The sequence below is a fragment of the Polyodon spathula genome, chromosome 5 (assembly GCF_017654505.1).
Source record: "Polyodon spathula isolate WHYD16114869_AA chromosome 5, ASM1765450v1, whole genome shotgun sequence".
Taxonomy (NCBI): Eukaryota; Metazoa; Chordata; class Actinopteri; order Acipenseriformes; family Polyodontidae; genus Polyodon; species Polyodon spathula.
In genome coordinates, this window is record NC_054538.1 from 61939061 (window position 1) to 61954634 (window position 15574).

The 15574-nt window shown below is 36.1% G+C and overlaps 1 protein-coding gene across 1 annotated transcript; it reads left to right on the plus strand.

Annotated features, from left to right (window-relative positions):
* The first annotated feature begins 661 nt into the window (after positions 1-661).
* Positions 662-8291, plus strand: LOC121316428 (protein FAM161A-like). The gene is made up of 5 exons (XM_041251499.1): positions 662-875; positions 2033-2262; positions 3390-4539; positions 6135-6289; positions 7238-8291. The coding sequence occupies exons 1-5, from the start codon at positions 786-788 to the stop codon at positions 7437-7439; spliced, it is 1827 nt and encodes a 608-aa protein (XP_041107433.1). The 5' UTR covers positions 662-785; the 3' UTR covers positions 7440-8291.
* The last annotated feature ends 7283 nt before the right edge of the window (positions 8292-15574 follow it).

Here is a 15574-nt window from a genome sequence, read left to right on the forward strand (position 1 = left end):
AATTGGCAGTGTAATATTCCCAGTTTAGAACCAACATAATCAATTGCTCCAAGTACAACCATGGTACATTTGCATAATGTAAAACGTTGTACTGTAAAATGAGAGGTGAAGAGCTGGTTTGTGCATTTCTCTATTGGGTGGGAAGATGATCATTAAACGCAAAACAGGTTAGCAGGGAGCGGTTCAGATTAGAGAAGTGTGATATTGATAAGGCTGTACTTTAGTGCAAATGGATAAAATATAACCTAAAACACTTGAATGGCTTAATTTATATAAATATTATTTGGCCCACATTATTAAATACATCAAGTTGTAGATTTGTAGGTGTTTCGTGTTTTCAAAAACAAATTAGAAAAAATATATATATACTAATCTCATGTAAACAAATTGACACTAGTTTTAAACTGCTAAATATTGTTCAGAATTCTGAAATACTATAATACGTTTGGGAATATGAGCGAAAACTGATTCAGTTTGTGTTGCTGCTTTTCATTTTTTTTCCAAACGTCTGGTGACATTACACTATAAGAGAAAACATTTACTGCATTTTGGAGAACTCGGTACTAGCAACCAGATTAATGAGGTTTGTCCCTAATCCTGTCCCGTAACACGAACGTGACTCTTGTAACCAAGGCAGCAGCGCCGGTCTCTCCACAACAATGAGAGAGGAAGGAGTAACAGCAACAAACTTTGTAAGAAAGCTAGCAGAAAATCAAAAATAATGGAGACTTCACACTGGGCCAACGTCTTGGTCAACCCATATACAAAAAGTCCAGCTGCCCAGTATGAGGGGGGAAAAAGCGACCAGGTCGTTTCGGCAAAGCAAGACAAATTCACAGGAAGACCGGAGAGATAACCGATACTACGAGGATGAGGTAAAACAAATCAAAAGTCTCTTGGGAGTTACATTTCACAGCTCTAGCATTGTATAACTGTACAGCAGACAATAGAGAACCCCTCCTCCAGGAATGTATTTGATACTCTGTCAAATCCGAAACCTGTCACTCAAGCTTTTGCAACAATGTTGTCCATGCAAAGAAGATTTTGATCTCTTTTACCTGGATTAAAGATAGTATGAGCACCATCCTTAATCTCTTCTGCGTTGAATTGCAGCTAAACGTTACGTATTATAAATACAATACTGTTACACTGGGATAAAGTCAATAGGACGAACAGCGTTTCAGATGGCTTCATTTCTGCCGTTCTAGGGAAAGAATATAATTGATGAAAGTTCACATCTTAGGGTGCTACATCAGTTCAGATGTAGCTATTTTTTTACTCTGCGCCATCTCGCTTCTCAGCCTTAGAAATGCAGGTTTACCACAGTTGCCTCTTATGTTTTAGAGGATTTCCATACCATTCTGTAGTGTAATACACAACATCTAAAGAAAATAGCCTTGTGATGCCATTAAATGTTTGCATTCCAAGGTTGTACATATTGATTATACCACAAACATCCTTTTGTTATCTATAATGGAGGCCTATATTTCTAATTTTGGTATACGTAAACATTGACAATATTTCTTTCTAACCACCCTGTCCACCATATGGTGTCTGATCAGTTATTATAAACATTGCTAATGAGATCTGCAATGTTATTAAGATGATCGAAAGGAAAAAAAATCCTTCCAGTTTCTTTTGCCTTCATATGGCCATGGTGTCCTCGGTTCACCGCGCACCAGCGACCCCTGTAGTCTGGCCGGGCGCCTGCGGGCTTGCCTGTAAACTGCCCGGAGCTGCGTTGTCCTGCGTTGTCATGCGTTGGTAGCAGTGAGCCGATCTTAAATAATAATTGGATTTTCTAAATTGGGAGAAATGTACATTACTACTACATAAAAAAAAAAAAAAAGTTTTGAAAGGAATATCTTTTAAAGTGTATTTTAGCTCAATTAAAATAGCTCTATTCCATTTTATACCTTTACAAAGACTGCTGAGCAATTTACTAATGCTTCAGTGTAATAGCCGTTTTAGTATTGCTGTATAAAGAAATCTGATTACAATAATAAAATACATTCTCTATCATTACTTCCAGAATGAATCGGAATGTGATTCTTACACTGAAGAAAATGAGAGCTCCTTTTTGTTAAAGGACTGCAGAGTACCTGGTACTCAGCTAGACTTCACTAATGAAGAGTATTACAGGAAGCTAGAGGAGCTGAAGAATGCTCACCTGGACACAATGGCCCAGCTTGAAAGGATGTATCAAAATAAGCTGAAACTAAAAGGAGTAGTGGTTCCTGAGAAGACAGAATTACACTGCAGGTACATCAGACAGTTCTGTTGTTATTTATATATTTACATTTTCATCCAGATATCGTGGGCATTGGCCCCTTTGACAATGTTGACAAGTCAGTGGTGTGTTTTTTTTTTTTGTTTGTTTTTTTTTTAAATATATTGAGCATCAAAATAAACTTATCACTTATATTTGGATAAAATTCACTAGATGTGATTGAAAAATGACAAACTCTGTTTTAGAACAGGTGCAGTGACTTTTTATTGTGCTTATTAACAATTGACATCACGAAGATGCTGCAAAATGATCTGTCGATCTTGGGCAGATGTTGTGACTCTTGGTCTCCCAGTTCGTGGCCTGTCATTGACAGAGTGTGTCTGGTTATACCGTCTCGCCATTTTTGAAATGAGACACCATATTAGATTTGAATGCCACTTGCAGGATAATTAGCATTACTGCAGAAATGCAGAAAAAACATCAAATGGCTTCAAATACTGGTGTTCAAAAACTAGTATGGTGAGCATAACATTTTTACAAGTTGCAAATGTTGTGAGCTCCCTGCAAAGATTAATGAAAAAATGACGGTCCGATTTAAATCAGTAAATTACCCATAAATCAGGGTAACCATTAAAAAAAGAATGTTTATTGATATTCATAAATCATCACAGCAAAACGCAAGTAAAAGTAATACATTTAAAAGTCTACACTTGTTGGCAGAGTATTTGGCTGTGACATCAGATTTCAATAAAGTTATTGCAGTTAATAATACAGTCTCCTGATTGGGTCAACTGAAACAGACACCCTGGATAGCTGTGCCCCATTGTTATAAATTAGTCATTTAGCAGAGACTTTTATCCAGAGTGACTTACTAGGGGGTGAACTATGCACCAACAACTGCTGCTGCAGGATTACTTACAATAGACATCTCACCTGAAGGACAGAGCACAAGGAGGTTAAGTGACATACAGTGAATCAGTGGCTGAGCCAGGATTTGAACCAGGAACAACCTGGTATCAAACCCCTTTTCTTTAACCACTGGACCACAAAGCCTCCAGTGGTTAAAGAAAAGGGCTTGTTACTGTTACTTTTCAGGTTGCATATTTTTGGTCCAAAATAGTAGACTATTTTATATAAATACATTTTTTGTATTTATTAGATCCCAATGGAAGAAGACTCCAAACACACCAACGGCCTTTTCAGCAAACTATAATGCTTGCTCTAATTTGTCAGATGCATCAGATGAATTTGTGGTAGATAATGAGACAGAGAATCAGGTAACAGGAATTGTTTTGTCTCCAAGGGAACACATAAAAAGTATGTGGGATGGGTTTTCCATAGGGGACTATAACTCCAGTGAGACATGTCAGTTGCTACGTTCACCAAGAATCCAGAAGACTAAAAGAAAAGTAAAAGACTGGAGCCCAAAGATCACAGTACCTGAGCCCTTCCACATGACTGTTCGAGAAGCAGAGAAAAAAAAGAAAAACTTCAAGTCCAGATCGGATATAGAAATGGAGACCTGCCTGCTGAAGAAGCAGCTGGAGGAGCTGATGGAATCTCAGAAGTTTAGAGCCAACCCAGTGCCTGCCCATGTATACCTCCCACTTTATGAGGAAACTGTTGAAAGGAATGAGGAGAGGAGGCAGTCTGTGAAAGAGAGGACCAAGGTGCTTGTGTTGGCTTCTCAGAAACCTTTCAGCTTCATCGAGAGGGAGGAAAAAAGGAAAGAAAGAAAAAAAGCTCACGTCAAGGATCTTGCACCAAAAAGGAAAAAGACCACCTTTAAAGCAAAACCTGTGCCTAAATACCTTAACGACCCGACAATCCGTGATCGACTCAAGGAAGAAGAACTTTATTGCAAGATTAAGATGCAGATGAGGTCACAAGAACTACTGTACAGTTCCTCCTTGCCTAGAAGCATGCTGACCTGCAGTGCCTCTGGAAAAAGGAAAGAACATTCAACAGTCAATGACAAAGAGACAGATTCACATCCAAGGATCAACACTGAAATTCCCGACTTTGAGGCAAAGTATAGAAGGTTTCACAAGCGACTATTGAAAAAGAGGGATACCAAACCGATGACGATTTGTGAACCCTTCGCCCACCGAACTGTACAGATCCCGACTCACAGGAACAAAATCCTGGCAGACATAAAATCAGATGAAAGCAGGCTTATGGAGAGCTTACTTACTTCACCTGACAGCAAGTCAAAATCTAGATGTTTGAGTACCAGGTCTTCTCTGTCTGGAAGTCAGGAATTGTGTCCTACTAAAATCGTTGAATCGGTTAAAAGACGACAAGAAGTTGTAAGGTAATTATTATGTGTATTGTTATTTATTTCTTATTACACACCCTTTTCCAGGGCGACTTACAGTTACAAAATATCATATCACAGATAAGAGCAGATATAAGATGCAATAAAGTCAGTAGTAAATGGGAACAAATTCAAATAAGAAAATAAAAAATACAACATATCTTGTACTAGATAAATCTAGTTTAGTTAATTCAATATATGGTACACGAAAGTCACAGGAACGGAATTGTTAAAGGAATGATCCAAATTAAGACATGCAAAGGTTTAGTATATCAGACAGGTCCAAAACATTGACACTTTAACATTTAATTATATTTAAATTATATTTAACTATAGTCTTTATTTAGTGATCTAATATACTTTGTCTTCTAGATAAAGGCTTGTAACTTGAGTTCCACTAGCTCAGAGTTTTTGAACATTAACTGTGTACCACTAACAGCGTGGCACCTGCAGATTATAATTTGCTTACCATAATACTTCACTTGCCAGGGGGTCCTTGTAAAGCATGGCTGTTTGGCTACATTCTGGGGTGTTTATGTTTTGGATGACCTCTATATGTACTGTAAAGGCAAATGTATATTTTTGATTTGATGCATTGTTGATATATGTCAAACATAAAGGTTCAGGTTGTTTTATATAACAGTTTTGTAAAGAAAATAGTTAGCTCCCTCTCCCATACTGTCCTGGGCCCCAGAAACCCCCCCTTCCCCCTGCTCCATCCAGCCCTTCCTCTGGTGTTCCCCCAAAGTCCCCTGCATCAGTAGATCCTCTCAGAGGCAGGCTTGTGTTTCCAATCAAGAAGTCACTCGAGCAAAAGAAAAGGAAGAGGAAGAAGAAAAAAAGAAGGAAAAACAGAAACAGAGAGATGCTTAAGAGAACTGTTTCAAAGTGTGCCCAGGCCAACGAACCCTAGCAGACCCTGGCCCAAATATATAAGTCTAAATTAAGACGGTTCAAGTACTTGACATATTATTATAAACCAAGCCATTGACATATTATAACATTTATTTACAAAGTTGCCAATTACTAATTAGTTTTTCTACCCCATCTGTAAAATGTGTTGTAATGAACTGCAACTTGTTAATGATTATCAATTGTATTTTATCAAATTAAAATAAGATACTTATTTTGGGTCAGTTGTTTAAACTTTAAATGTCACACTTGGATTTTTTATTTAAAAAAAAACTTGTCTGTCCCTGAGAGGGAGAGAGAGAGAATCACTTCTTTAGCACCAGTTATTCAATATGTCATAATCTCGACACCCTCTTGTCTGTATGCATATCTGTATATTACATTTCTAGTTTTACATTTACTGATGCTTTTTAATTTACAGTAATTTATTTTACATGTCTTCGAAACCTAGAAATGACTCCTTTTATTTTAAATTTACACACTAAAATTAAAATACTGATACATTCAGATGGTATTTATTCCATAATTCACTGGACTAAAATGCAGAAAAAAGAAGTAAAAAAAGTGCACAATGCATTTTGGACAAAGATATTGATAAATCAGGCCTATTCTATGTTATTCCATTTGACATCTGCATTAAAGGCTCAGATTAACTGTTTACTTTTCTCTTCACAGCAAAATGCCAAAAAGGCAGCATGGAAACATTTTGCTGACACACTGAAAGAGTATGGATTAAGTGAAGATTTTATTGACATTAAAGTTCCGACACCTCAGAAGCTTTTGAGTGAGTCTGTCAACAGAATGTACTTAACGAATGAGGATCAAGAAAGGTACCTTCAACCTAATAAGAAACCCACTTACAAGGGAACATATTACATCACTGTGTCAATAAGAGTCTTTTAATGTACACCAAACCACCAATGTGTTCCTCCTTTAGATTTTACTCCTTGATGTTTAAATTCCTCTTTCAGCATTATGTGCGCTCAGTAAATCTTAATCAAGATTGCTGTTTTAATGTATGGTGCATTAAAATATGGATAAACTAATCCTGCCACAGTGGTCTTACTGGTTGACAGCTTCCGAAGCCCCTCACTTTTAATGCCTTTATAATTCCAGTGAGCGTGCAGCTGAAACAGTTAGGGACATATTTATATATCTTAATGTGGGTTTTTATTCTTTATAAATAGAAATATTTGGTAGAGCTTTAAGATGCTGCTTTGTTTCCACTAAAGAATGCATATATTGTAATAATCCCTGTTTTAAATGTTTTTAAAGTATTACATTTTAGCCACTTTCTTAAAACTTTGCAACTCAGATAACAAGCAAGTTACTAAAGTTTTATTGGACAGGTTGTTTAACAGCATAGAAAGCTGCTTAAATAATATTCTGCAAAAGAAAAAAAAAAAAAAAAAACTTGTCAAAACATTTGCTGAGTTTAGGCCAGGTGCTCAGTAAGCTCAAAGGCGGACACCTGCAGGGCCGGCCTTTGTCCTCCAGAGGTTGGTAGCTCACTGACATCCGCTGGCTTAGTCATGGAATCAGAGGATACCCACTGAACGTTCGGGTCTCCTGAGCCGTGAGGGGAAAAGCAATTGGGAATTCCAAATTATGAGAAAATCAGGGGTAAAATAATAATAGGACACACTAAAGTAAAACAGTGTATTTAAAAAAAACAAAAACTTGTTGCTGCGTTTTAAGAATATGCAGAAAATGTGCTGTATTATTTTACAAAATGCATTTGCTATTAATGTGTTCTGTATTTTTATTTTTTTACTCAGTCTAAAAGTGGATCCAGTTGAGCAAGCGGAATCTACTGCAGACCAAGAAGAGTATCAAGATGATTATGAAGATGTAGATGAAAGTGAAAGTGTTGAAAAATATGGCAGGGAACGAGAAATAGAATTTGCAAATGCAGGAGACCAATACAGTGAAGGCAAGGAAAGCGAGCATGAAGATCAGGAATCCCATTGTGACACATAACTTAAGCTCACATGTGTTGTAGAAATTGTTTGCTATTTGTACAGCAGTTATCATTGCAGAATCACAACATTTATATAACAGAGAAAAGAAAAAAAAAAAAAACATTACAATATTTTTAAATCAGTGACCCACTTCTGAACAGACAGGGCATTCAATCTAATAAGCAAATAATTTGTGTTTTTGTTTGTTTGCTTCATGAGTTTTGATATTGTTCAAACAGTAATTCTTCTATATTATGGGTTTTATTTTGGACATCTATCTCATTCTAGAGGCTGTAGATTATTTTATGGTAAAATCCAACTACAGTTAGCTAAATAACCCCTTATCAAGCTAGTTACTCTGGAAAGAGGTACTGTGCCTTTTCAGTCAGATGGATATGTGTATGAAATATGTAAGGTGAGGCAATGGCTTCAGGACACCTTGTGCCCATAATGAAGTATAGTGATGGGAGTGTAATGGCTTTGGCTTAGTGACAAGACCAAAGAGATGGACTTGGAACTATAGCAGGTCATTTTACGTAGCAGCATTTCAAGGACTGACTCCTTGGCAGATGGTTCACATTTTTAAACAAATGACTAAACCCCTAAATCATGTTTCTAAATCCACTAAGGTCTTTCTAGCAAAGAAAAAGTGGAAAGACAAACTTGAGACCTTAAGGGAAGAAAGAGGGTAAGCAATGCCCACGAGTGCCATCCACGTGTGGAAAGACATTTACACAAAATATGGTAATCTCTAGATGATTAGAGTGATTAGAAATGAATGTTGCACGACAAAATATCATTCAAAGGTATTTATATATTACATTAAGAGGGTATATGAATACCTTTGTTGATAAAAAAAAAAAAAAAAATACCAGAAGCAGTGTTTGATAAAAAAGTGAAATATTAGCTACAGAATTTTGGTTTTTTTGTGTATTCATTCTTAAATACTACAACCAAACTTTTTTTTTTTTTTTTTTAGATAACTAGGTTTGGGAACCACTGTATTTTGTGATTGTTGTTGAGCTTGTACGTGTTTAAATGATCATTTTTTATAAAAACTAATTTATGCAAACAAATTATTTTATCTGGTTATTAATATTATGTTAATAATCACTGAGAAAAATCCATACCTTGTGTTATACAGTACCTTAAAATTGTGTGTAAAAGATTTGCATTTGTACTTTATTATGTTTTGCAACATTGATAAGTATGTCTTCACTTACTTGCATTTGCACTTGGATTTCATCCTGAGGGCTGAAAATCTTGAGACATTGGTTTTGTCTTTGTTGACTGGTCACAATAAAATATAAAACCAAGATTATGATGTGCAACTATATTTAAGAAAAAAAAAGAGAAGAACTTACAGCTTTTTAAATGTATCCTTAACTTTTATGACCTCATCATCCATTGAGTTTTTTCGCTGAAGATTTACCAGGATATAAAGTAGAAGTACAGTGTATGCTACTGCAGCCATTGAAACAAAACCTGTTCTCTATAAATACATGTTAAGGGTCCGGGGTGTTTAAGAGAAAGAAGGAATTTGTAAAGTACAATCATGTAGTATCAAAATCCCTGTCACCACCAATCTACTGCATAATTGTTAAAAGCATGTTACTATGATATATTGGTCATAAATACTCACCTTTCTGGCTATTCAATAAACCCCAATATAGACAAGCAGTTATAAAAAGGCTCAGTAATTATTTGGGGGAGTTGGGAACATACCATGTATAAAACTGTGGTTTGTAATAATAATAATAATAATAATAATATTAATAGTCAAATACCTATACCACATAACCAGTACTACGGTATAAAAGGTGAGTGTAAGATACTAATAATAGCTGGAACCATGAAGAAAGGGCAAGTTATTTCTCTGAAAATAGTTTAAAGACATTATTATATCTGAGGACATATGGAATAATGTAATTTATTACAATGAAGACCAGAAGAAAATAATTTAACCCAATGTGATTTTCATCCCAGCAGCACTCTGCTGGGAAACCTGCTGAGAAATCATCATCATTTCAGTGTTTATCGTCAGGCTGGGCATGTGGGGAGGTACGTGAGGTGGATCCTGGTAACAACCATTGTGTTTGGAACTGAGCTCCCTCTGCAGAGCTTCTAGCTTCTTCAAAACAGTACTGTTCTCTGATTTAACCTTCCTAATTCAACACATTAATCTGCATCGGTGTTTACATTGATCTGTACATTCCCATAGCTTAGACTAATCATTCAACAGTACCTTCACCTGAGCTCATCGAGTTGCCTGCTGCCATATATACATGTAGCTTAGACAAGATCAGCTGAAGTGTCTGAACAGATGTAAGGGCCAGTGTCATCAAGGGATCTGCTACTTTCAAACAGGTTTCATTTTGTTTTTGCTGGCAATACACTGCTTTGCACTAGATGGTGGTGGTGTTTCCTTATATAAATACATATGTCTATGGAAGGCAACTAGAGATGAAAAGCAGCTCCTGCACTCATACTCAAAGCACCTTAACACAGACATCTCAAAATGAAAAACATGTAATATTTGAATAATTGCAGTAAGAACCACTCATAAAAATACAAGGGAACTTGCAAAAAAAATTTGAAGCTACTTAGTCTTTAAAATACTTACTTCTGAAGAGAAGTTTACTTTTTTTTTTTTTAAATCTGCATAGCACAGCTATGTATCTGGGAGTTTTGGAATGTGCGACAGGGGATGGCCATCACTCTGGTAGCGAACTGCACAGCAGTCAGCGTCTCGTGCACGGAGGACAGGACTGAGGAGACAGTTACTATCAGAGACGTCGAGCGGTCCCCCCCACCCCCCTCCCAGGCTGAGAAAGAAGAGACATTCTCTTTAACGTTTAGTTAAGGACTGCAAGACAATAAAACACTATATAGGATTTATATATATATATATATATATATATATATATATAAGGCTGCTATTACATACAGTTACAGTTATACAGGGGGGTGCAGAAGGAGTTCTGTTTCCATTTTAAATGTTAACTTTAAAATATACAATTTCCTGCAACCTAGAAAGCACATTTTTACATTTATATACAACAAAAAAACTGTATGTGTTTCATTATGTCTCACAAAAATCTCACAAAATCTCATCCATTCATATACTACCACTATATGCTCATACTGGACTTTACTTGTATAAGCAAATATTTCAGTTAACTGCTCTTAGTCGAACCCACTCTTACATGTAAATATTTACTGTATTCTGTATTTTTTGCTCTTACTTGAATTTGATATTTTGCTACTGATTTTACTGTGCTTTGCAACTGCTCTTATCTGTAATGTGATAATTTACAATGTGATACTTTGTACTGTGATATTTTGTAACAAAAACATCCTGTAGTTACTTAATCACAGCAGTCCCCTTTTTAAATGTGTTTTGTTTCCTGAGCTATAAGAAAACATGCAGAATTAATTTACAGCTTTCTACTGCTGTAGTGGTTGCAGGGGGATTGATTTTAGCTTCAGGATTCAATGGACAAGGAAGCTGAGAGCAGTTAGGATTAACTATAGAAGAAGAAAGCAAACAGACAGTAAAAGAATTACTTTCATTGAAATTTTTACCATCAGTCTTTGGCTCTTACAGCTAAAAAAATAAAATTGATTGTGATACAATGGGACTGGTTTAGTAGCTGTACAGTTAAGTTATGACCAGTACAGGCAGTGGGGTATCTCTTTAATGATGGCAAACATACCGTCAGCTTTCAACTGCCAAAACCAGCTGTGCAAAGGTCATTTGCAACAGCGATGAATTAGAGGCATTGTTTTTCTCTATGGCCCAGCCATTTTTAATTTTTTTTAATTTTTTTTTTCTTCTCCTTTGAAGGCAGTGTCGCAAGTAACGTTGAATCAGCTGGGCTGGTCAGTAAAACATTGAATCCTTTTGTATGGAGAATCTCAGTAGCTAAGGCTCATGGTTCATCAACTGATTCAAATTCAGTTGTATTGTGTCTGCCAACTGATGATGTGAGGCAGAACAGTAGTTGGGTGCCTGCTGATATGAAAAACAGTGAGTTTTGGCTCCCCATTGTATTCTGGATGAATGGCATCCCTTCTAAAGTGTCTCTATGTGAACAGAAATAAATGTGTAGTAACAATGTGTACAAATCCAGAACTACTGTACATGGTGCAGAAGTAACCCTGACACATAAATTAAAACATAATCCTCTTATTAATTGTGTATGTAATATGTGCCAAAGCAAGTCATCAGTGACTGGGCTCAGACTTTGTCCGGCATGCAGTCATTTGGCTAAACACTGTAGAATCTTGTTTGAATGCAATGATTCTGTAGGAGTTTCTTTCTCACATTTAAATGTAAACCCAAAAAGATATTAAGAGGATTGAATGCATGAGTTGTGAAAGGGTCACTTAGTAAAATGGGCGCATCTGGGAAAATTAGAATGTGAGGAAGGTGTCCCTGCTAAACGTGTACAAGTGTCTTGTAGGTACGAAGTCAAGGCCATGGCGACTCACACCTGTGATGCAAGACGATGGATTCGAGAGCCTATTGTCGTATTCGCTGAGCCTGCCCGAGTTGAACCTGAGACCGAAGTAGAGTCTTGCTGGTGTATTAAATGTATTAATGCAATAATATGTGTTATAATCTTTAGTTTGGAAAATTATGTAAATGTGTAATCAAATGTAATGGTGCTCTAATCAATAATTGTGAAAATCATGCGTTCTTTGGGTATAAAATGATGCCGTAAAAAACTGGTATAAAATAATGCAGTAAGAAACTGGTATAATTTGATACATAGCCAGCTTTTGGGCAGTGGCCAGTCTTTGAGCAGTTTCTTATCAAGATGGGCTTGATTCCCAGAATTGAATGCTAAGTTTCTGCAGCACCCTTTTTAGCCTAAGAATGTTGTTAAATGTTGAAATAAGGTTTAATATGCTTGCTTTTTACTATAAACTATTTGTGCGAGTAAGACCATATGCTTAACACTGCCTGTTATGATAAAATGTATAAAACTGTTTCTCATCAGGAAAAGTTCACATTTAAACAACTATGAGGTTTCTCTTAGTTCATCTCTTCTATTCCTAAATTGAGACGTTGGGGAATGGGGAAGATGAATGGAATGAAATACCTGATGTGCTTACTATGATATTGAAATATAAAAAAGTAATTTTAAGAAAAAGAATAGAAGATGGGTTTTAAGAAAGTAAAAACTTTATAACTTGCTGTGAGCCTGTCTTAAAGTTGTGCCAGAAAGTGACGAGATAGTTGGCATGAAGAGCGGAGTTCTCTTATCAAACAGCATCAAGGTTAGAGTGTCTTCTCACCATAGAAAAATTGGAAAAAACCTTGGTTATCGCTGGCAATTGGAAAGCTAAGTGCACAGCTAGTGAATCGGTTTTAGCTGGTTTGTGTGCCGCTGAAAAAAAATAGGAGGTCGTCCGCAGTTCAGCTGAATTCGTGCTGTTAGGAAACTCATAGGATAGAGACATTACAATCTTACACTTAAATAAAAAACAAATAGATTATCCATGAAGAGAAACTCTATATTAGAAAAACATAAGATGGAAGTTCCCTATAATATCTGTTAAGCACACGCCAGTAAAGAGAGAAGGAAAACTAATTTGAAGAATAGAATGGCATGAGGGAATATATACTTAGACATTAATACATATAATCAATATAATCATAACTATTAGTGTTGTATATATTTCAAACAGCACTCATGTATTCAAAATAATATTATTTTCTTTGTTTCACCTAACTTTTTAGATAAAGGAGGGGTCGAGAATTGAGCAGGTGAGATCATGATCGGATGTGTGGACCAGGTGTCATATCTTGAAAAGATTGGACTTGATAAAGATTCTCCATGTATTCCAATGGAGACAAAAACCTATAAAAACTCATGTCTTTTACAATGAGGCACCACAATCAAGACCTTTGCCTGGCAGGGTGAAGTGGTCCATCACTTGTAGATCTCCACAAGACAATTCTGATTCCTTTGTTCACGCTACTTTTCCTTATAATAGGAGGTAAGCATATTACTAACATTGTTATATCTCACATGTATTGGTTGTATTGCTATAAGGTTTTAGGGTTATTAGGGTTGAGGTGATAATGTTTATGCATGTTTAAAACCTTTTTAGTTAACATACAAAATAAAGTTTTGCCCATCTTTATGACTCTGGAAGCACTGACAATAGCGGATGGAGCCATTTTTTGGTGAAATATCTGCAGTAAAGACAGTAATACAAGTTTATCATTTTAATATTGCTCAAAAGATACAAACGAATAACAACAAATGTAAACGCATAACTTGCCTCTGCATTAATCTCTTTGGCAAGTTGACAACTTCAGCTAACAATGCATAATGAATAAAAGGCAAACACTGTAAAAATAAATAAATAAATAAATAAAAATAAAACACTTGTAAGCATTGTCAAAAGAGAAATGTGTGACTGGAGGCAATACAACAGAGACAATGTATGCATTCTCTGATGAAATGGTGTCAGTCACAAAACCACAGAGATGCATTGTTAACCGTAAGCTTTCAGAGAAGTGAATTGCACTGACAATAACTGGTATAAGTATCCTGTATTTATTTGTTCTTTGATTTTAAAGGGGCTTTGTCTTACACCTTCTCAAATTAAACAGTTTATTCAAATGTGAAACAGATGTTTTAAAATCCGAAATAAGAAGGAAATGTGTTTATCAGTTCAATCATTGATTAAAAAAACTTAAATATATATATAATTCGGGGCAACAAAAAAGGATGCTGTATGTATACAACAATAAAGTATTTGCAGCTAAATGATGAGTTTGAATTTAAGTTTGGCAGGGATGGATTTAAAATGCCAGACCCACATGCAGAATGTGGTTGGGTCCTGATTGAATATCATCCATCAGTGAAGGTGACAGCGCAGTCTGAACAATAGAGAGTGTTGGAGCTTTGTGCCTCTGGGTCTCCTTCCTGCCGATAAACAGCCTTGGCCATGACGCTATCCTGTCGCACTAACAAAACCACTCCATAAGTCTCAGCCATTTTGCACTTTCTCAAATGCCCATTTTTCTTGTACTGCTTTACTTCCTGGTTTATTTCACCCCAGCAGTGTATTCTGGGTCAAAGCATGTTACTGGCTGAAAGTTTGTTAGTAAATAGAGGAAGCAGATGATTGGTTATTGACTGTAAATAACCAGTGATGAGGTTTAGACAATTCCATCCTCCCGGTTTAAAATACCAAGGAAGTGCAAGACAGTCTAAAAGCACAGTCTGCAAACAAAGATTAAACTAGAAGACTAGTACCAGATATCATGTAATAAAATGAAAATACACGTTAGTTAAATTTGAGACCGATATACAGCAATGAATAGATGTGCATGGCATAGAAAAATCATGAAACTATTTTGTTAGCTACAATTACTTTGAAGTGTGGCTGTTTACCTTTCATTCTGATTATCTTTTTTAATTGAACATCAACATTTTTTGAAAGGCAAAATTAAAAAAAGCATGATGAAGAAAAATAAAAATACAGGGCCTGCTTTTATCCCATGCAAGTCCAGTCACATCTGTTTATAAAGATCGCTCAAATTTAAAAACTGATGAAAATGTAAAGGTAGTCTTCATATACAGGGGATCAAACATTAGTTATGCATTTTTATAAACCCCAGAACTGCAGTTGCCTAATGAACTATGCAATATGAGGTAAATTGTTGCACCCTAAAGTCGAATAAGGATCATGCAACTGACTCCTTGCAATCTCTAAGAACAGCTGGTACACCAGAGTGCAACCATTGCCTTGAATCTCTACTTTTTGTAGGGTGTTATAGGCTACACCATAGCCTTTTATTATATGATACTGTGTGTTGCTTCTTTGGTAGACAAGCTTTGCATTTTCTTCACATATTGTCTGTTTTTACTGGACATAAAACAGAGCTTCCCTGCCAGGGAAATCCGTCAGTCTGGCTGTGAAGATGGGTTGACAGGGCAGGACTTGATAATGGGGCATTCTAGCCACAGGGTATAAGATCACCGGTTGCAAGTTACAAATCCTTATTGCTTTAACTAAGTCAGAAAGTCGAAACAAGCCTCTGTGTTGGCAGTTTCCAGTTGGCAACCGTTTCCTTTTCCTTTGGTTTAATACACACCTCTTTGTAATCCCACAGACAGTTTAGTGCAT